The following is a 24,107-nucleotide window of genomic DNA, read 5'->3' as shown; positions in this document are numbered from 1 at the left end:
AAACAAAACACAACTATGCCTGCTGGATCTTTAAACAGGTTAAAAATGCATTCAACAAAACAAAAAGGGTTTAAGGCTTTGTTTCTGAGACTAGAGTAAAAACCATGTTGTGCTCCTTCTCCTGAAGCGGTTAACGGGATTCAGGGAAATTGACTGTATAAATTAAAGACATAATTCACTCAGCAGAGTTGATTTGAAAATGTTTTAGACTTAATTAAAGCTAAATGAGTGAGAATGAAAGAAGAAGAGACTTATGTGTGGTCTGAAAATACAATTACTTTCTCAGATAGTCCCCCACTGACACTAAGCTGGAATTAGAATCATGCAGACTTTATTTAAAAATAACCAAATGAAACCTTCATAATTACAAACCAAAACACAGGGTCCTTTAAGACCATGCTTTTGTTATCAAATCCATGAGGTGAACCCTAACACAGTTGAGCATGTAATCCAAAGCAGGAAACAGAGCAGGTGCTGAAAGGGAAAGTGATTGATATTTATTTTTGTTTGTTTGCTTTTTTTAAATGAGAGATGAGGACAAAGAACACCAGGCACATGCTTGAATTGACTTTACCCAGAGGCGGGCAACATATTCTGAATCGACAATAGCCAAAACTCATGATGAGACAATGCCAGAGAGAGCAAGATGGATGCAACCCAGAAAACAAACGGTGAAACAGAGAGGAAAAATGGAATTGAAACAAACAAAACCAGAGAGGCTAAGAAAATGAAAAAGCTAAATCTGAGATGATGCATTATTGAAGTAAAAAAAAAAAAACTTCCTCAGAGGCCACCTGCGTCCTCAAGTCTCTCTACCTGCTGACGGCTCATCACCCGTCCCTGACAACTATGGGGATGAACTAACAAGCACACATATTAAAGCCCCTCTGATCACTAACCGGCCACTGCATTTTTAATGATGCAATTAGCTCCAACACTGCTGACTGCGCGAGCCAACAGCAGTCAGGGCCAATATACTCAGATAAGGACTGTCATTAAGGTTATTCATCATCGCCCTGCACTCACTCCAATTATACTGAAACTCTTGACTATGACAGGACTCGTGTATTTCTCTATGCAGAACTATGAAGCATAGTGCATAACATATGAAGGATTAAGAAGGAAATAATTAAGAGTTGTTCTGATACTGATACCAATATCGGAGCCGACTCTGATACCAGCTGAAGTGCTGGTATCAGCAAGTCTATGCACCACTCGGAAACCACGTAATTTAGCCCTGAAAAAAACCTACTTTCAAATTCAAATTCAAAAAACTTTATTTGTCCCCGGGGGGCAATTCAGGGCACACAGAGCAGCAAATAACGACAGTGCAACTATACAAAACATTTTAACCTAACAACAAGAATAAAGTGTAAAAGAAGAATAAGTGTCAGGATGTTAGTGTGTTAGTACAGGTTAGATACGGAGAACATCGTCGGCGTGAGATGTAGAAAGACATGCGTGTATCAGATGTAAGCAGACATGTGAACGGGTGTATATGATGTAAACAATGTAAACATGCAGTAGACTGTTGAAACAGGTATAAACAGAACTGTAGTGCCGAAAAGATGTAAGTGGACAGTGATCGGATTCAGATGAGGTCAGACATGATACATGTGTGTAATGAGCAGACGTAAACAGAACTATAGTGCAGTAATAGAGTAGTTTGAGAGCAGTTTATTTATGTCCTTTTCCAGTTATTACTTACTGTCAAACGAGATAATAAAAGAAAGTTCTTTTCATCTTCATCCATCGTTTAAAGTGTAATTCCGGCGTAAAAGACTTTCATACATCAAAGAAGCGATAGAGACCGTTTCTTTCGTCTAAGAACTATTTACGGAGAAAAGGATGTGGCCAATAGAGAAGCACCGATCCGATACCTGGAGCGGATATCGGACGATCCAACATTCCGATCCAGTCGTTTCTTTTTTTATTAATATCATACACAGCAATATAGTTACAGCGATCTAATCATTACAATGCTATGTTTGCAAAAATGGTTGGGGTTTTATATTACATTTTAAAATATCTGTTTCTGGTGCACGTTACATGGAAGTGATATTTATTTATTTTTGCTGCTTATGTACATTTTTTTATTTGTTAATAAATAATATGAAGTACATTCATATCCGTGTTAATTTGTAACCTTTTTTTAACAAGGCTAAATGTTTATGTCAAGCCTGCTGCCTTCACTCACATGGTAATGTATATGGTTCATTCATTCAACAGTAGGATCAGCCCAGGTATCGGGATCAGACTGGATCAGAAAAAACTGGATTGGTGCATCCTTAGTGGCTACACTGATTAGCTCGGGGCTTTTTTAACCACTATTACTGCTCAAAATAACACCAAACCTCTGCAGTAGCATGATGAGAGTCCCTACACATGACCATGGGAAGATTTTGCACTGGAATTACACTTTAACCTGAGTCAGGTCATACAACAATGAAAGCGATCATATCACACCCATGCAGGGTTATACAGCTGTTAATAATAATAATAATAATAATAATAATAATAAAATATGTATCGGGAAGGAAGAAGTGGTTTCTGAACATCTCTGAAAACAATGATGTAAAATAAAAAAGTTTGGCAACAGAATCACAAAGAAAAAGTAGATCTGCATAAGAAGACCTAAAAAAACTTTTCCTTTCCCCTTCAATTCAGTAAATGATCATTAGCAACCTGAAACACAGATGCCTTACTAAATACCATCCTGCTGAGGGAAATAACACAGTATTAAGCCAAGTAAACAGCTCTGCTTCTATCCTATCTTTACAGCGTGCTCACACTGTCCTTTTGGCCGCGGCCAAAACCGGTTTTTCAGCTAAAGTCTAGTACCTTTAAGTAGTGTGAGCGCACCCGCTCCGCGCTCAACTGCGGCCAGCTGGCCCTCCACGCCCCGCTTGAAAGAGGTGGGCTTTAGCGGAGCCGTTTGCACATGTACGAGCACGAGCGTGCGCACGTGCACGCGCACGAACACGAGCCCTACGGCAGTAGCGTTATGTCCGCCTGTTCGGACATGTAAATAGAAGGACGGACCATGCGCGGACATTTAACAACAACAACAATGGTGGGGAAAGGTTCACGTTGTGTTTACTGCAGATTCGGTCGGATGAAAATATTCAAAAACAGTCGACAAGACGCACAAAAACTCCGAGGTCTGTGGAAAGATTTGTAAACAAAGCCACACACACGCGATCAATGCGTGTGACGTGTTACGGCTTGAAGGCGTATGGACAGCAAGAAGTATTGGCCGAGGCCCTGGTAGTGTGAGTACAAACGGGGCTGGGGCGCGGGGGGGAGAGGGAGGGGGGACAAGTACCCTAAAGTCCGGGTCTCGGTCCGGTCTCTCTGTCTTGCCTCTATACAGAGGCAAGACAGAGAGAGACAAAAGTGTAAAATCAAGGTCTTTGTGTGAATGCTTTATGTCCTACACTGCTATACTCAATTATAAAAACAGAGCTTCTTCAATATGACAGTTTTGCTAGGCCTGCTGGGTAATATCCCTTAGTTTTGTCGAATAAACCTTCCCACTAGCAATCAAACTTTTATATCAAAGTTAAAACATGAATTACTTAGTTTGTCATTTATATGCATCATCAGTTGCTTATATGTCTAGAATATAGGAAATGCATGAGTTACAAAGACTTTATGAGTCATTTGGGATTTAGATTTGCATTTTTTAATGAATTAAGGTCATGTAGAAACACTAGTGAAGCTTAATTTCACATATTTTAAAAGCCCTGTTAAAGAGAGCAGGAATCCTGAGCAAAAGCAAATAGCTAATTAACATACACGTTCCTTATTGATTAGCTGTGAGCACTAGTTAGTAAGGTATTGAGAGAAAACCCACAATTAATGGCCTAAACCCAGAGAATGTTATAGTACACAATTAATTTATAATGACTAAGGAAGAACCAATGTACAACTAATATGCATGTCGATATGCATGTCTCCCTTCAGCTACACTGAAGAACACAGACAGACATCTAAAATATCTTCTCTGTGAACGACACCGTAGAGACTCTCATTCTGTCATTTCTCTGAGTCTATTTTCTCTCAGTACACAGTTGCCCTCTGGCCCTCAACCACTCTCCCCAGGACACCAGCAAAAACCACATCAGTCCTGAAAGCATTTTAAAAATTCTGTTTCATACATGTTTACACTAGAAATCCACAATATCTAAACTGTCAAAATGAAAAGGCTTTGCTCACACAAACTTCATCCTCAATATGATCATTTTTACATCAATAACTCACCCTGTTAACTTGAATTCTTGAAGGTAATTTACTCAATTCATTCTCTGTTTTTGGATTCTTCGTTCACCGTTGAGACATGCGAGGAAAACAAATTTTTCTTCAAGAATTCAAGGTGACACAGGGTGAGTAATAGATTAAAAAATGGTCATTTTAAGGGTGTAATAGCAGAGAATAGAACTACTTTATTGATCCCAAGCTGGGAAATTTCAGTAGTAAAGTCTCCTTTGAGACTAACAAAAACTGCCCCAGCTGACTATCTTTCAAGTCATCCAGGCGGGGTATTGGGTTAAGTTTTCAGTAATCACGTCTCAGTAGAACTTCATGGACTATGAAATTGCCTCTGCGAAAGTAAAGGATGAAAACTCCTTTAAAACTTGATTAAAAAAAAACTGTGAAAGTATTCTGCTGCAAATCAGCAAAAAGGCAATATCCCAAACATCACAAACTCAAGACAAAACTCTAGTAAAACACTGAGAAGCATCTCCGCCCGCTGCGCGACATCATGAATGCTTTGGTAGTTGATTGGCTGACTCACCCTCCATGGGAGTGTTGCTGTCAGGGCGGTTGGCAAAAACTACATCTACATACTCCAACTGCATCCTTTGTAGAGATCCTTTCAGACCTGAGAGTCACAGAGAGAGGCAAAGGTTGGGATAGAGGAGGGTGATTGAATAGACACGCACGGTATAGGAGCAAATAACATTAATTTAAAGTTTGCTGTAAGTGAAAAAGTCTCAAGAGTTGTCTTGTTCATTTTGTGTGTTTGCATGTGTTACCTTCAATAATGTGTTTCCTGGACAGTCCTCTCTCTGTCTCTGCTCTGATGGGACAAACACAAACCAACGATAAGCTACACTGTGATCTTTGTTCAGTCATTCATTCATTTTTTGGTCTTTGGGCCATTGTCCTACTATATTTTATCAAACAACCAGTAAATACATAACTCTTTATCTGTACAGCCCCTTTTATACAGGTTAGTGCAGTTCAAAGTGCCCCACTGATGACTAAAAAAGACTAATACAGAAGACGTGTAGACAATAGAAACCATAAAAACAACTATAAACATTTGAAGATCAATGCATGCAAGATAACAAAAAATAATGAAAATGTAATTGAATAGATTTAAAAGCTATAATAAAAGTATTAGTAGTAAAATAGAGTGGAATAAAACCTGGAATAAAGAACTAAATAAAAAGACAGCGTACCAAAAGAAAACAATAAAATAGATGTAGCAGTTATGATAACAATAAAAAAATGTAAGTAAAAACTAGATAAAAAGGATAAATAGAAAAGTAAAAAGTGATTACATCTGCAAAATAATAAGAGTACAACTGAAAATATAGGATTTAATGTACTATAAATAATGTCTATAAACCATTAATCAAGGCTGATTCTTATTTGTGCTCTCATCATGTAACTAACAATGTCAATGACTGAACAGACAGCATGAGTGGGTGTAAGAACTAGTTTATTATTGTGAGTTATTGTGTGTGTTGCACTAAAATAACGTCAATGTCTGCACTTTTTGCTACTTCATCAACTTTTAAACATCAGTCATCCAGCCCTCCAGGCAGACATCAAGTCCTTTTGAATCTCTTTTTGACCCTAGCTTGGAGGACATGACATGAGAATGTGTGTATTAGGCTGATTTATGTAAATTGTCAATGCGCTTCAACTCCTCCGCATCATTATGCATCCAATCTGTGGAGGAGAGGTGGAGGACTGAATCCTCCTCACAGGGACGCTCAGGAATAACTTCATCCTTATCGTCAGACCCAGCTGCACAGTCTCTGTCGAAGGACTGTGTGTGTGCAAACTATAAAACACACACACTCTCTTTTTCCCCAGACTCAGCAGAGGAACTGGTTGTTCTGTTGGTTATTTTACTGGATACTGTATGTGAGGTTGTCAGGTTGTTAAAGAGAAAAACTTTAGTGTTGGGAGGCTCAACTACATTATCTTTGAAACAGAGCGACAGATAGAACTTGTTAAATGTAACAGGAGATAACCTATGTGTGTTATTTATTATGAGGTTCATGACTGATTGTCAAGGGATTTGAGAATTCATTTGTTGTTTGAGTGACTGAAAGTCCTCTCCTTGACATTTTACTCACTTATTTTTTTCATAATATTAAGGAACGTTTTAATAAGTGTGTCTGTGTGCGACTGAATTGTCTTATGTGATGTTGTATGAATGTAATGCATTCTTAGGTATGTCTTGTAACACATATTTGGATCTCAAAAGAGACTTCCTACATGGCATCTTTACACTTTTCTTAAAATTCTCCTAATAAGCGTTTGGCACACTAAAATGTAAAAGAAATCCACCTGGTGTTGAAACTCATCAGTATTAAGTTATCATATATTTCTGATAAAAGTCTGACCAATCATTTTATTCGGCCTGCTCTGTTGTTGGTTTTTTTCACATTGTTTTCGGCACCGTTGCTTCCTGGTTTCATCTATTTCCGGGTCAAAAGCAACCACCGCGGAGTGGGGTGGGGGAGTTTATAAGCCCGGCACATGCGCAGACAAGAAACACGATAATAATCCAGGTGAAGCGTTTACATGCAAGAGAACTCTGGTTACTAAATGAGTCATCTAGGTCTGTTAACCGGGGTATGAGAACTTCGATTTTACCCGGGGTACAGTGTTTACATGGTGTTAGAGAAACTTGGGTATGCCTTTAGACCGGTTATAATTGAGTTTTTAAACTGCATGAGTGTTGTTCATGCTCAAAAAAATTTTTGCAAGTGCTATGCGACATGCCAGAAAGTTAATATAGCTTTAACTAACTGTTCACAATATAGAAATTAGTGTCTTACTTACTTTCCTCCCCAGTAGAGTTTAGTTGTTATAACCAAACTGGATCGCCTGAGAAGGTGCAGAGAAATACAGCAGAATGAGAGAAACATAATGCATTGTACTTGTTCAGTGAATTCTCTCATACTTCCCTTGCTAGTGCGGCCCTATCATGTTTATCCCCGGCAGTGCTGATTGTGCCCTCTCTGCTTAGTTGTTGAGTAAAAACCATAATCAGCTGTTCTCACTGTCACTGAGGTGCACTCATGTCCAGTCTGAGGCAGTTTAATTTGAGCGAGTGTCCCCCTTTCCTCAAACTGTTAAACTAATGTGCGTGAATATGCCACCCACATACTGCTTAAGAGATTTTGGTGACACCCTGTCATTACACGCCTGGTGCTCTGTCAAATGCTAAAACCTCTCCACATATTCTTCATTGCGTTAAAGGATTGACTCAACACATTATTTTGCATCTCGCTTACAGAGTTCCGAAATTGAACGTGGACTTTTCCAACAGCACCTGACTAATCAACACATGCTCTGTAAGTGACTATTGAAGAATGTCATTTTAAATGAAAAACATTAAAATACAAGCAGTGTAAAAGGTGAATCCTCATCCATCTGTGTCGTCTGTTCTTTCCTATATTTATGAACCTCCGCTGTGTAAACTCATGACTGAAATGTCTTTTCGTCAAATGTCAGCATCAAACCGCCAGCTGGTGTGATGTAGTCAGCTCGGTGCATGACATTAAAGACAGGGACATACATTATGTCTACTGTTGAGCCGATTATGTCTCTGATTTGGGCGTGGCGACTGATCGACCAAGTCTGTTCTTGTCTGCGTCAGCTGGTGTAGCGTAGTTTAGCTAACGATACCAGTTTTAGAAATGCCTTTGATACTGCCTGAAATGCTGTCATTGGTATCGGCGAGTACACAAGTCTGCACTGATCCAATACCACATAATTAAGGCCTGAAAGAAAGGTATTTATGTTCTTTTTCCATTATGATTGATTGTCAAACTAGATAACACAAGAAAAGAAAGTGAATTGGCATTCATTCTCTGTATGTATGTCTGTATGATAGCAACCCAATGACTTAAGATTATAAGTTTTCACATCCAATTGCTGCCAGTCACTCTTAAACAACAACATATTTGTGTCGCCCAAGGGAGACATACCAGTGAATAAACAGAAAAAGGATCACAAGCAAAAAGCTTTGTGGTGTGAGAGTGGACTGGACAACTGCAATAGAGGATCTCACCTAAACTCTGTGCGAGTAAATTTGCACTGCATATTGCCGTCCATGTTTGTTTTGGTACTGAAGTCAAAAAGTTTATGCTCCTTACTGACTGTGATGACACAATGATGAGTGACAATATAGTGAGAAGAAAGAAGCAGCTCAGTGTTTCCATATTTCAGCTGCTTTATAAAGGCTTATGTTACTGTAGAACAAAGAGACTCCATCAGGTACTTCCTATTACAGTTACGTCTTTTGATGTTACTCCAAGTCTGTCGTCCCTGATTCCGACAGTTGATCAATAATAAAAGAGACTGAGCATGTTTAAATAACTCCATAAAGGGAATATCTGAGATCTGTGAAAACTTAAAATGCCTGCAGTCAGACCTTTGTGTGTGTGTGTGTGTGTGTGTGTGTGCGTGTATGCGTGAATGTGGTTGTGTGTGTAGAAATATACAAATTAACTGCAAATAAGGAATGTACCGTAGTAGAGATTTGAAGAAATAAAAACAAAACCCTGACAAGGCAGGGATCATCGTCCAGATCTCAGCATCACTTCATATTTTTCAGTTTGACATCAAACATGCCTGTCTCTTACACACACTTATAACACTAACACATGCACACACCAAAAGAAAAATAAATATCTCTCCTTCCCATCCCCTTTGTCTTTTTTACATACATACCTCACACACACACTTCTCTCACTGCCTCTTGCAACATGCGCACACACGTCGCTGTCATTCATCTTTCTCTCTCTCACAACAAAAGTGATGAAGCCGCATCACACACATTTATGTCACCATTACCTCCAGCATTTCTTCTTGATGATGTTTCCTAGAATGACTTCAGCCCTGCAAGGCAATATAAATGAGGTGGGGTTATTAGATTGCAGTTTGAATTCATAAACATTCCCTTCAAAACATCAACCCTGTAATTCATTGTTGCCAACAATATCACTTCTGGGGATTTTTTGTAACAGTAGAGAGACCAGACTCCGATTTTCAGCTGTATTATTTTCACTGGGACCTTTTACCAAATTTAAATGTGTTGAATGCTGAGACAATCATGGCAATCTTCTCACTTGCTTTAAAGCTAACACAGGCCCAGAAAGGTGTTTTGCAGGATTTTTCTCATGTTTGCATCAGACTCAGACTGTTTACATAAATAATTGCTGGTTCAAGTCCCTGTGTGGACCATGTATGGAGCGTGGACTGGTGGCTGGAGAGGTGCCAGTTCATCTCCTGGGCACTGCCGAGGTGCTGTTGAGCAAGGCACTGAACCCCCAACCGCTCGGGGCACCGGTCACTGGCAGCCCCCTCGCTCTAACATCTCTCCTTAATTGCATGTATAGGTCCTGTCTGTGCATGTGTGTGTATTTCGGGCCTGTGTGTTTGTAACATGATTAATAATAAGAGTGAAAAAATTCAATTTCCCCGTTGCGGGACAAATAAAGTAATTCTTCTTCTTCTTAATATAATACGAGAGATAGTGATCATCAAGGCTGTGATCCAGTCGTATCGGCCAGAGTAACAAAGATAATCGGCAGTGTTAATATTCGGTACAACATCACAACCTCAAGTGTGATATTGCTTTTATACAACAGTTCAATGAACGGCATATCAAATAGTTATCTCGACCAGCGAAAATAAGAGTCTGTTGACAGTCGCTTTGGTGTTGTGTGATTCTGACGAGTTAATATTTGATCAGTGACGGTACATTGCTCGGTTGTTTCAGCTCGTTTTTTTAATGCATAGAAACATACAAACGGATATATGCTGCTCTTTCGCATGAGTGGAACAAATTTGACTATGCATGTTTGAAATCTTCCAGGTAAACATGAATGGTTCAAAAAACACTTCCAGGAACCACAGTTGCTGACTGCACCTGATCACACGGAAACATGAATAGGTTGTTATGAGCTCAGCTGTAACCGTAAACAAACTGAGAGGTTCGTCCGAAACCCACCTGCCGCCTGCGTAGACCTCAGCTGTGTCGAACAGGTTGACTCCACTCTCGTAGGCGATAGTCATTAGCTGCTCTGCAACCTGGCGAGATGTCAGGACACACAAACATACAAAAAGAAATTGAGCACAAATTTAGTTTCTGTCTCTGTGAAGAAAACTTGTCAATTGTGGTTTTACCAAAATTTTCTGCAGAACATAAATACACTGTACTTGCAAGCTCACGTGGAATGGATTACTAGGTGAATGCAACGGAAGTACAGAGTTGATTTGACTTCTGGGCTCTACCCTCGGGTGTGACTGTAATAATGCCCTGGAGGAACTTAAAGGGAGACTTCTGTATTTTTTAACCTGGACTCTATGCTCTGTATTTGTGCCTAAGTGAATAATGGAGATAACAATTTTTGAAAGTGGTCCAGTATTGAGTGAGAGCCCTGCAGCTGCGAAACAAGCCGCAATGTAATCCAATTGGGCAAAATCGCACCGTCAATGTACGTTGACTAAAAGTGCTTGGTTTTGCCATTGGCAGGCTCAGATTGTTATGATATGTGTCTTCCTAAATTATAGAATGATTTGGATGGACAATGTGGATGAGTCAAGTCTCCCGCTCCAGAACCGTCATGTAAGCTTCCAAAACTGACAATACAACATTTAAAGCCACTTCTCACTGTGATCGGTCAATTTGCGGAGGTGAGAAAGTAAGTCAAGGTTTGACCAAGGCTTTTTTCATTCTTTACACAACTATTTCACTTTTCATGTGAACAACAGAGTGCATTTAAACAATACTGCACCTTCTCTCTCTCTCTACGATGGCTGGCTTTTCACTAGACTCTGAGTGAAGCACGTTGTATAAACTAGTTCTGCTCAAGCATAGCCCTCAAAGCCCTCAGGTGGATGCTGGGGTGGAGGTAGGGCTTATAAAATGTTATATGAACAGCAGTGCGGCAGGCATGGCAGAGCCAAAAGTTGAGCTGAGCACAGAGGCTTAACAGCGCTCTACTGCAAAGGATGTTAGGATGTATATGCTGCAGCCAGCTCAGTACTGTATGTCCTGTGAGTATTCTGCAGCAGTGCACTCAAGCAGCCTGCCTGAACTCACATACTCAAACAGAGCTTGTACTGTAAGTCTGTTGAAGTACAAACTTTATTGAGCATGATTACCTGTGAAAATATAATTTAACTCTGCGTTGGAGGTAGTGTCAACTCATTCCTCTTTAGCTCATAAGTACTCACGCTTTATTTAAATATGTTTGCACACGTGGCATATGTGAAGATATTCCTCCATATCTTTGCAGACATGGTGACCATAAATCATCAGACCGAGATCCAATTTCCCTGTGGTGAGTTTTATTACAAGGGGACTTTAAATTAATTTGCCATAATCACCCTGCGGAGTTATGTGTGTGCATGACTTGAGTTTTTGAACGTGTGCCGACAGAAGGCTTTGTTTATGCACTTGGTACATGTGTGTTTGTGTTTACATGTGTGCATGAAATCCGTTTGTCTGCCTTTGTGTATATGCCTGCAAGTGTATGTGTATGTACGTGTGTGTGTGTTGCTCTTTCAGTGGCGGCAGACAGCGGAGGTGTTGTTTCTAGAAGAATTAGATAATCACTCCTCTGAGAATCTGTCTCCAATATATTCTCTGCAACCAGCACAGACTGGGCAGCAGTCCAAGCCTATGTGTGATAATGATACAATCCTAATAAACTTTATTTAATTAGGGTTCTTTAAAGATTTTGGTGGACACAATGAATACACAGGAATAAGGCAAGACAACAAAACTATGTATAATAAAAGTTTAGATTTAATGAAACAAGGACAGAGAGAAAAAAGAAAATAAAGATTACAAAAGATACCAAAGTAAAGGAATAAATGGATGAAAAGTCCATTTAAATGGGTCGGAAAGTGAAAGTCAAGACTGCTCCCATATGGGGTCTGTGAAAGAAAACTAATGATGTTTAGTTCTGCTAAGTATAACCAGTACTATCTCTAGTCTGTCTCAGAATGTATTAATATTTAAGAACGGCATCATTATCAAATGCAAATCCGCAGTTTTCAGAGAAGGTTGAATGGATAGTAAAGCAGGAAAGTAAAGGACAGAGAGATGGCTCATTCAGCCTCTGAGCCCCAGATTGTCATTAAAGCAAACAGAGCAGAATGAAAAGACAGAGTTGGATAATTGAGAGGTACAAGAAAGTAGGAGTCAGATAAGGAGAGAAAGACTTGGAAAAAAGGGATGACGAGATACTGAATAGCATGTTCTTTCTGTACCTGGTCTCTGCTGAGTGCATTTAAAGGAAACAATCTCTGTCACAACAGTTGGGGGCACTGGAGGGTGATTTTCCATTAAAGTGAAGGCAGGATGGGCTGAGAGATTTTTTGCAGAGGTAAGAAAATACATCGAGCATAAAGAAAAAGTTGAATGTAGATGGAAAAACCGAGCAAGTGTTAGATGGATGAGTTAAATGAAAAGCAGACAGGATTTAAGGACAAACACAGTGGGTAATAAACTTTGTGCAGGTAAGGTTAGGTAAGGTGAGGAACATGCTGAAGACAGCTTTATGAAGACGGATGAAGAGACAAAGACGAGCAGATAGTCACAGAGAGGAGGGTGATAGATTATGTTTTTAAAGGGCGATTGTTTGCCCGTTGCTGATTGCTCATTCACAACGAGTCTCGTTAAGATAGTAAAAAGCTCTATCACTGTCATGGAGTGCTTGGTGACATTCCCAAGGTCAGGAAGTTTGTGTTGATGATGAGGCATCGCTGCTTACACAGATTTCTGACTTCAGGCCATTTTGGACGGACTGAATGTGACTAATGGCCTTAAAATGGTGCAGTAACTTTTGTAAAGGGAGGACAAACTGCAGAGAAATCGGTTTGTATACACACACAATTCTACCCTCACCTCCAGAAAAACACTGAGTCACTGTAAAAGTTGCATAAATTCATACAAGGGCGACTACGCCTTAGGCTTTGTGGATTTTTTTCTGGGGCACAAAAGGTGCAGGACAATTGGATCTCCATACATAGAACAGATGTGATGAAAAAAAAAGTTTTCTCTCTCACATCCCCAGAATCAAGGCCGCGGTAGCCTCCCACGTACTACCCACAAAGCCTTGAGATGGTTTTATGGCTGCACCGCCTCCTTCCGTCAGCACTCCAGACATCAAAAGTTAAAATCGACAAGAAACACTTTCTTCAAATTCACTTTGTGATTTATGGATCCACTTTGGCCTTTTTGAATCAGTAGGCACTGTTAACCTGCAGCTTACCATCACTCTTGTGAGCTGTCTGTCTGGGAATGTATTGCTGCCCAGACAAGACTGCAGTAAAACAATTTAGGAGCTCTTAGATGAGACTTACTCTTATAGGGGTTTAGAAGCAGTTACTAATGGCTTTGCAAAGGCATATATAGACACAAATGCAGTTTTTAATAAGGTTATTATCATGACCGATCATTAGTGACTTGAGAGTTCACGCTGAGAGTTTGATGTATAGATGACACAATAACTCTGAACCATGGACTGTATATAAAGATGGACCACATGTGGGGGTAGTTGACGGATCAATATTTTTTTAGAAACTTTTTCATGTCATGAGTACTTGTACGCATGAATATTAGGCTGCGCATGAATATTAGGCTGCGATAAAGTGTTTTTTCAAAACAAAGTTGATTGTAGAGTTTTCGCACCGTGAAATAAAGGCATGAGGATAATAAAACAACAACACGGAAGCTCCATTATCCGGTTCAAGAAAGTAAACTTTACTCCTTTCAACCTTGACAAAGGCAGTGCACAATAAAAGCCCTAGACTGCATAACCGTTACTGATCTGGCAGGCCGAGCACATGACTAGTACGATTATTTGAAGGTGAGCACTTCACATTTTTGTGTTTAATTGTCACGCCTTGAGGCCGCTTAATTGTGCACAGTGATTTCCTGGAATCTACTGTGGTTGTCTGGCAAACTCAGAGACGTCAAGAGTCAGTTCTGCAGCTCCCCTTAACCTTATTTTCTGTGTGTAAAATGATGTGACGTGTAAATTAATCAGAATCAGAATAATCTTTATTGTCATTACACTCAGGTACAATAAAATTCCATATAGATTCTCTTGACAAAACACAGAAATAATAATGAATAGTGAAGCTTGTGCAAGTAACTTGGAGATAAAGTGCAAGTGCAACTTTAAAAGGTTATTATAGATAAATAAAAAAGCACTAGTTAACTACATTTGCAGCTGTTTTCCAAAGTTTCCAGTAATTTCGTACTCTAACCCTTTTGCAGAATACCAGTAGTCCAACTGTTCATTTGAAGGGTCTTCCTGGCTAATATTAATACATCTATTGGTTGTATTAATAAGCTTATTATGAGAAATCCCCTATTAGAAATGATGTAAATTAAAGATGAGACTTTTGCATGTGTGTTTGTGTCAGTCAGTGTTGTGAAACAGATCTTATGGAGTTAGTGTGTTTGTGTGTTAATGAGAACAGGGACACTGAACCCTACTAAGGACATGTGCTATATTGAGTGTGCTTTGACATTGAACAGCGGAGGACTTTTTTACCCCAGCACCCAATTTTTTGTGATGATGGTACTGTAGTTGTCGCACCACCGAATCCACCAAAACCTTCTGTCTGCAGCACTGGCTTCTTCTTTGTGTTTTGTTCAATGTGTCTCTACTAACAGATTAAAACAGATTTTAGAGTTAATCAGCCTTTCCTGTATGAATCTCAGCTGTCCAAGCCAAAGCCTGGGGGACAGTGTCTGAGGGAGACCAGTGACATTGCACTGGGGACAGTCATAATAATGGAGAGAAGAGGGGTACCCTTTGAGCGAACTATGTGATTTGATGCCACTGCGCCTTAAGGGAAAGAAAAATAATACTGTTACATACGCATACTGCTTCTGTGTCCCCTGGAGTGAGCTTTGTTCTCTTCCCCCTGAGTGTCACTCTAAGTGTGTGCATATGTGTGTGTGTGTGTGTGTGTGTGTGTGTGTGTGTGTGTGTGTGTGTGTGTGTGTGTGTGTGTGTGTGTGTGGTGGTGACCAATGCCAAGACCCCAGCGGCAACACAAGAGCATGTTGGAGTTCATCAACATGAGTGTAAAGCAGATTTAAGTATGAACACGTACACATGACGAGTTGACCCTCAGTATGCCCTTATTCTGTCCTATGTGGCAGTAAATTTGAATCCAAACAAAATGAAGTCTTTATGAAGGTTGTCCACCCTCTTTTATTATAATGTGAGGGAGTACTAAATAACTAAGCTGTCGGCTAATCAAGCCTGTAGGTATAATTACTTTGTCAGTCAGCCAACGGTCTGATCAAGGTTAACTGTGACCATAAATGTGTACATTCATCGAAATAGGAGTGTGTGACTGAGAACTGAAAAATGTGGCTAAAGCGCTGAACAAATCATTTCCTTATTGATTTTGTACAGGTTGAGTCAAACTAAATTGTAAAGCTTGCATACAAATTGCAAAAGAGGCAGAAAAATCGGACTGGCAATGGTTGGACGCTGCTCCCTCAAATGTTCAGCCAATTTTTTAAGGCCTGCAAGCTCCATTTTCAAAGGTCACCTAGCATCATTTTTGGTCATTGGTGTGAGGTTTCTGGAGTGCAACTCCCAGGGTGTCACTTGCTATGACATTTTCTCTTGGGACTGTACGTCAGAAGTGATTGAGTAGTGTTTTCATTAAGGGAAAACATTGCACTTAAACTCCAGCCACAAGTAAGACAATTCTGTATGTAGTCCAGGTCAAAGGATCTATACACATATAATACACACACATACACATATGAGACCGTGGGCCAGAAACCAGATGTTTACAAGAGATAAAGCTGGCACATAAATTTGCACTTAACCGTTTGAACTCGGCAATAGAAAGGGTCCACCAGTGCATATATTTCATTTCTTGTTGTGATGTTATTTCCTGGAGTATCTCCAAATGCTTCCTATCCCTAAAATCTGTAATGCCTACATGAAAGGATTATGTAGGTCATTAAAGCATAATAATAATAAAATAATTGAAATTGAAAAAAAATAAATGTGTACAAAAATCATCAAACTTTGGAAAGCATGTCCGATGCTTTTCAAATTTCACACCAATTCATCTACAAACCAAGGTTTTGCACCAGACGTCACGTAACATGATGCAAGGAAAAACAAAAGCCTTAGCTTTCTGCTGCAAAAAGAATGAATGCTCGAGCTATTATGGTTTTTATTTTAGATCGTTTTACACATGATCATGTAAACCACAATCACCCACTGGAGTACCGTTTTTAAAGGATTAGAGGCGACAGGAACAGTTTGTCTTGTGTGTCAAATGAGACCCCGTGTGTTATATACACCAACTGAATTATTGTATCTTTAAACTTCTATACAATACATTTAATACTCATCACTACTGTTTTTACAGTACAAGAAATCAACGATGAGAAAATGAAGAAAAACAATGAGTCCATGAAGATTAAATGAACATGCAAGATAAAAGGAAATATGGTTCATACCTCGTCTGTTATCTGTCCCCCAAATGTCACCCAAGTACCTGCAGGAGAGAGAAAGACATTTCAACATTAGAAAACATTTCTTTGTGTGGTTGTTTGACGTCCTGGTGTAAACATTATTAATCCTTGGGCTGTGTCACCAGTCGAAGGGAGGCTTTCAAGTTCCCCAGAGAAAACTCAGTCCTGTTCAGAGCTGCAGGTCAATACTGAGGGATCACCTTGAGTCAGCATCTTTCTGTTCTCTGCGTTTGTGATGGGCATGCGTATTTGGAAGACCTTGTGTCCCCTTTCCTTATGTGTTTATATCTTTTGTGTGTGTGTGTGTGTGTGACTACATGCTCCTGATTCCCCCGCAAACAATGCTGAAACGCCAGACAAAAGGCTAAATCATCCCAACCAGAGACACTAAATCCTCTGCAAAGTCTCTCACTGAATTATGTATAGCTTTATTGTGACATTAAATATTTCCCATTCAGACTACGTCAAAACAGATTTTAGCTATCTAGAACTGTCCCAGACAGAGAGAGAGAGAGAGAGAGGGAGGAACACGTTTTTACATCAGAAAAATGTCTGGTGCAAAACCTTTGAACACTGAGTGGCTTACGTGTGTCCTGCAAGAAAATCTGTGCTGCCGAACAAGATACGAATGTTTGAAATCTGGCACTGGAGGAAGGACATTGTTCTCACATGAAAATTGATTATTTGCTATATGTTGCTCTATTAGATTTCATGAACTGTTCATGTTATTGTAGCTACAGCATTTTATCATTAGTGATTATTATCATCAGTATTATTGTTGATTAAATCATCAAGTAAGCTCATTATATGAATATCCTGCCATCATTCTTCAGTAGTCATCTATGCCAGCTTTAAAAAACGTATAAAATGTGTTATTTAAGTTTGTTTTACACATGGAAGAGTTGAATGTTTTTATTTGGGACTTTGCATAAATTGCCATATGTTTTATAGATATAAGCCAATTAATATCTGGAATACAATAATTTCACATTGTAGTGATTTCAAACAAATTGTCCAGGCATATTGACTGATTCAGCTATTACAGAACTGTGACCAAGTTATGTATTGTATTTTTTAAAATTCACACTGCATTAACATTGTGAGATAGGGCATGCCCTCTCGGAGGTACGTGCTCTCAAAGGGCCTGACTAGTTTAGAATAGTGATGAGGAGAAAATTGCAACTCCTCCAGCTAATACAATATTCTCTTTTTTGAGGCCACAATACTGCTCTCTGTCTTATCTCCCTGTCCCTCACCCTGTGCCCCAGTGCCCATGATTTCACACCTAATTAATAGACAATTCTTCCTCCGACTCTGTAGACCTCCACTGCTCTACTGTCAGAAAACAACTGATGTACCACAGAGACAAGTGACAATGAAACGGCCCTTAACCATCTGCTCATTTCAGGCAGGATGTTATGATACAATAGAGCTCATTACGCGATATAGTGCAATACCATCAACTCCGCGGAGGTTTAACTTACATATGGCACCCAGCAGATGAATGGAACGTGTTGGTGAATAATGATACTCTCTTAATAAGGAGCGAAAAGCTGCAGTTCTCAACATGCATCATCAGCAGAACTGTAATCATTGTTATTCCAGCAAGAGCTGGGTTGGTGAAATAACTGCAATTACTGTTAGTAAAACTTGCTTTTGGACATTGTTAACACCAGTAACCATGGCAACCTAATTAAGCCTCAACTGCACCTACACTAGAATCATTATAGATAGCACTTATTATGTGCATGATTTCATTACTCATACAGACATGAATGCAAAGTTTGCCTTTGTATGTGTCCTTGTGTGAGTGCATACATCTGTGTGTTCATACGTCTGTGTGTTCAAACCCTTTAAGCTCCCAGTTGTGAAATTGTAATCACAGCTAACAATGTCCAGTTGGAGCTCTTAGCTTTGTTTCTGAGCGGGAGGCTCAGCGTGGGATGAAATCCCTGCAGAGCTCTAATGTCAAGGCCACTGCTCGCCGAGATTCAACTGAGTTTTCTCTTTGATAGAAATGAAGGCCCTGCAAACGACAAACAGCTCTGGCAGCTGCTAATGGAAAGTGCCGGAAGTGGCACTTGATGTTGCTATGCAACAATAGTAAATCCGATAACCTTGCAGTGTTTTTTTCCTAAAGCTGAGGGTGATCAAGTCAACTGGGCGAGTTCAAAGTAATTCCTGACAAAATAATTTGTAGCATTTATATAAATGGAAAAAAGATTTGTCAGGAGGTCCTTGTTAAAGTGATTCAAATTTGATATATCACTTTGCTGTCCTCGATCTTTTCTCTATCTCTGGAGACAAAACAAAAATCACAAAACACAAGCCCAACTGTACAAGTTAAAAACGCAGGAGAGAAGAAGTGAATGGGAAAGAAGCTGAGGATAATAAGGGAAGAGAAAACGATGAGGTAGAGATGTAGATTTGGCAAGAGGTGTCGTTTATTTTTTCCAGCTTTGTTGTGAATCCTTTTAACCCGATTCTTCAGTCTTGAATCCAGTCCATGTGTCTGGCAGCATGATAGATGGCACACATTTAGATGAAGCCTTTCTCTCTGGTGTCTTAGTTTAACTGACCTCCTAACTCTTTTTTCAGCATTTGTCAGTGTGTCTGCCTACAGACTCAGGCTGAGTCATATTCTTTGTTGGATTAATTTCCAGCTCCACTAAAAGGGCACAGCATATCTCTGAGCAGTCCAAATCAGACACAAAAAGGCAAATTATATTTGGACTCGCCTTATATATGGAAAACTGTGTGCTCATCATCTATACAATGGGCTACAGTACAAGACAGGAAACATAGGGCAAGAAGTCACCGGCTGACATCATTTGATTTGGTTATGCAGCCCATGTGTCTTAATATCTGACTACCAGGATGCCCCAGTATCATCAAAGGTTGTTAAGGTTGTTGTTGTTGTTGTTGTTGTTGTTCCCATTTAAATATATACATAGAAGAAAAGTCCCATACAGTTTTGTAAGAGACCCTTTTTTTGTTTTGAAAGGATCCGAGCAAACCGTTTTTTGCCAGTGTTTGGGTAAAAGCCTGAAGACCCTGCATGGCTTTTATATTTTTGTAGCGTATATACACACAAACACAAAAGAAAACTCACACACACACACACACACACACCGACTTTGTGCCTATTTTCAGTTCTGCCCTCGCCTCCTGTACTGCCTCTTCAAGTTATATCGATTTTTCTTCTAAACAATACTACTTGACTCGCCTTCGTCTACACTGTTATAGCCACATCTGTTTCTGTCTTGTCTACTCTTTCAGCAGCGGCCTACCTACCGGGTGGGGAAGAAAACAATACAAACCCTTTACACTGCACTGCTTTTTGAAAGCAGCCTCACAAACGATCAAACTTCTTTTCTGAAAAAGTGTCAACAGAAGCGGAAAATAGCAAGCTTTTGTATTTGTTGCAAGGCTTTTGCATTTAGTTGCATCATATTTTACAGTTGTTCATATTGTTTGTCTACATCCTTTATAATTCTACTGTTAAACCACAAAAATGTCGTGGTAAATCCAATGTGCTAAGTCTGATGCAACGTTGATGTTTGGAGACGCCTTTTTACATCAGCTGCAGAGGAAAGTATCGATGCACTCCATTTGAACTGGGAAGGTAATTTCATCTGAAACGCCCCGTGATGCCCTCGATTACCGACCTGGAAAGTCAGGAGAATCTCACCAACCCTGACCTCACATTCCAAGATGGCTGCTCTGCACAACCACAGTGGTGAACACTGTAGTAATATACTGTTTTTTTAAGCAACTGTTCAACTGTACACACAGCAGTCTAATCTTCTGTCTGTGGACATGCAGCTATGGTGTTTGTATGCTCAAATACTAGGGCTGACGTCTTCTGGTCAATTGGTTGGTATGCTCTTGTCTGACCAAATTCTAAGTGGTGCTACTTTTCATCAGGTACTATGTCCACCAAAGTGTTGTTTTTTTTTAAATCCTACATGAAAATGCCAGGTACTTTTCTGAAAGCAGGGAGCACCAGAGCGCTCAGGATATTGCAAAACTCAGGCTGCCGTTCAAGGAAATTGGTTGAGCGCTGTGAGACAGAATATCTGTGGAAGTGAAAATGGCGGCACAAAGTAGAGTACTTGCTCTGGCCCTTGCTCTGGATGAAGGGAAAGCTGAAGCACAAAGGGAGAAAGAACAGATACATTTACAGGTCTATGCAGCCCAGAAGTGTTCATTATACGGTGGTATAATATATGGTATGGTATTTGTCACGCCCCTCCTCCACTGTGATTTGAACGGCTAAAAAATAGAAGCGAGGAAAAGTATTTCAGAAGTAGAGGGAAAGAGGCTTTATAGTACTGTACATGTTGGTCCACTCTGTATCTCTCCTGCAAAAGTACCACAGTGACAACACGCTGAGGTCCATTCTCTTGCTGTGTTTTTTACACCACAGGCTTTTCTGCAAGAATGTTTTTGAAAATAAATCAATAGCACAGCAGCAGTGCAGCAAGAACATACAGACCTGGACAGTGTGGTGTGAGGAAAACAGTTGTGGGTTCAAATCTTGATGGTTCAGATAATTCTGGTTGTGAACGTCTGCATCAACTTTTTTGTTTTCTTGTCAGGGAAACTACAATGGGTTTGCACATGCAAACGCACATACGTTTTTCCACTTCCCCCAAATAATTAGCATCTCTGGAACGACTGGGTCTCTGCAGACCTCCCTGCAATCAATCTTTTCTGTGAATGAAGAAATGTTGAATCATCTGAAGCAGCGGACTGCCTGTGATGGGAGGTCACAATCACTTCACTAATCACTTCACCTATTAACTAAAGCAACACCCAGGCCTCTCCCCTGGGACAATCAGTTTAGAATAAGTCAATTAGGTCACAACGGTGAGAGGTTTTTAAGTTGTAGAAAGAGAATTACTTTACACAGCATATGAATTGAAGTGATAAGAAATTGTTCTGCTGGAATGTGATATGAGCTTTTTATTGTTAGTGAAGTGGAAATAATTGATATTGAATCAACGCTAATAAACATGAGATTGGATTTTAACAGGAATGCAGTCAATCTTAGAGTGAGTATGGGAAAGGTTTCTCATCGCTGCAGGGGAAAAAAGAGGAAGCAGTACGTACCATATTCTACTGTGTTTTATATAAGGCTGGTGTATAGCAGATTAACACTTTTTTGATTTGCATATATATATATATATATATTCGGGAAAGAGGGAGGAAAGGTGAGAGCAGGAATGAAACATAATGGTTTGAAAGAAAGAAGGAAGATTTATCTTGTTGAACAAAACGGATCAGAAAGATTGAGAGAGAACGCTCAGGTCATAGAGAAAAGGACGGAGTAAGAGGTGGAGACTCAGGACAGAGGCCGAATTGCCAAAGCAGGAGTCGCATCTTTCCTCCTGCACTCTGCCCCTGGGATAATGACAGCGTGCGTGGCATCTTATATTTTCTGCCTGTTCCCATCCTCTCCTACATTAGCACACAGAAAATGAACCCAACACAAAGAATCAGCATCAGTAAGAAAACCTTTTAAATTCCCCCAGATATATAACTGCTATTTATTCCTCAGATAATGTTTGAATATGAATATCTGCACTAAATATCGTGTGTTTTGTGCCTCGCTTTTAAAAGGGAGTAGAATAAATCTAGAAAAGTAAGTAAGCACTCACACTTAATTTAAATTTGAAATCAACAGAGAAAAATGATAGCAGAAGAAAGCAATAACTATGCATTTGATAATTTCTTTAACTTCTCTAAACAAAAGTGCAGCTAAAAACTGTATCGACTGACTAATGTTTTTTCACACTGTGCAGCTCAATCAACACATTTAAGTGGTAATGGTTCATTTTCATACACTGTGATCTAAGAAATAGTACAAAACAATGGAAATGAATGAACAGAAATAAACATAAGATTCAATTTGCATTCCACCATTGCACACAATGCTTTACATACATGGCTTAAATGAAAAGGTCAGAGTTTCACCATCAGTGCCTTGCGAAAGAGCACTTCAGCAGCATTGGCCTGCATCTTGAATGCTGCAGCAATCATCAGTAACTTTCCTCGATGTTAGCCAACACTTCCATATCAAGGCTGTATCTGCTACTTTAATGTCACAACTTTTGGGTGTTGCATTTAAAACATGTGGTTTCCAGCCAATATTAAAAGTAGGGCAGCAACAAATGATTATGTGCATTATCAATTAAGCTGTTGATTAGTTTCCTGATTAATCAGTCAGTTGTTTTGGCCATAAAATGTCAGAAAATTGTGAAAAAATGTTGATCAGCTCTCCCAAAGTCAAAGATGACGTCCTAATATATCTGTTTTTGTCGACAATTCAAATATATTCAGTTTGCTGTCATAGAGGACAGAAACCAGAAATATTTACATTTGAGAAGCTGAAATCAGAGCATTTCAACATTTTCTCTTAAAGAATTACCAAAACCGATTAATTAAATATAAAAATAGATAGCGATTGATTAAGTGAATAATCGCTGCAGCTGTATTTAAAAACAGCCTTGGGTTTTTTTGTCATAGTGCTGCTGCAAAGATAGCACAACTCCAAATTACATTTTTTAGGATTTTTCACAATTACTTAAACTAAACTGTTATCTAAAGCTTTTATGAAAAACAAATAAAATAAATAACTTGGTTACAGATCCGAATAAAGCATCCTGCCCTGTATGAAGTGTAGAAATAGGATGTGGAAATTCTGAACAGCGAGAATGTTGAATTTCTATGAAAAAGAGGTCTTCGGCCGATTAAACCATTATGTAAATGAAGCTGGTGTTTCTCTCGGGGCATCATCATGCAGTTTCAGACTGGCTCATGTCACTCCTACGACAGTTATATTTCCTCCTGGCTGTGGTTCACACAACCAGCGACAAATGGAGACAAATGACCAGAGTGTTATTTATGCACTCAGTCAGGTGTATGAGTGTGTGGGTGTGTGTGCTGCTGAATTTTGCTTCAAAATAACAGTTCGTATGTGAGAACACACACGCACACGCACACGCACACACGCACACACACACACACACACACACACACACACACACACACACACACACACACACACACACACACACACACACACACACACACACACACACACACACACACACACACACACACACACACACACACACACACACACACACACTAATCTATCTTGGCACTGTTCTTTGAGTGAAACAGTGAAACACCATTTAGCATCCTGCTCTTTGCCCTCTCTCTTCCTGCTCTCCCCTGCCAGCATCATGTCCGCCCTTGGCACAGCGTGTGGCAGGCAGCTGGCATTACGCTGACCTTTTCTGCACAG

General features: G+C 39.7%; 1 protein-coding gene across 1 annotated transcript in view; it reads right to left on the bottom strand.

Moving 5' to 3' along the window:
• The window catches only part of kcnab1a (potassium voltage-gated channel subfamily A regulatory beta subunit 1a), a 116,826-nt gene that overhangs the window by 9,109 nt on the left and 83,610 nt on the right, over positions 1–24,107 (bottom strand). The window contains exons 3-8 of the mRNA XM_083913972.1: positions 16,778–16,815; positions 10,268–10,347; positions 9,109–9,153; positions 7,090–7,134; positions 5,040–5,083; positions 4,799–4,885 (exon numbers count right to left, since the gene is read on the bottom strand). Of these exons, the coding sequence (XP_083770098.1) occupies positions 4,799–4,885; positions 5,040–5,083; positions 7,090–7,134; positions 9,109–9,153; positions 10,268–10,347; positions 16,778–16,815 (339 nt within the window). The remainder of the gene's footprint in view (positions 1–4,798; positions 4,886–5,039; positions 5,084–7,089; positions 7,135–9,108; positions 9,154–10,267; positions 10,348–16,777; positions 16,816–24,107) is intronic.

This window comes from Echiichthys vipera (assembly GCF_963691815.1).
Source record: "Echiichthys vipera genome assembly, chromosome: 5".
Classification (NCBI taxonomy): domain Eukaryota; kingdom Metazoa; phylum Chordata; class Actinopteri; order Perciformes; family Trachinidae; genus Echiichthys; species Echiichthys vipera.
The sequence above is the reverse complement of the archived record's forward strand: the minus strand, read 5'-3'. Positions and strand labels throughout refer to the sequence as shown.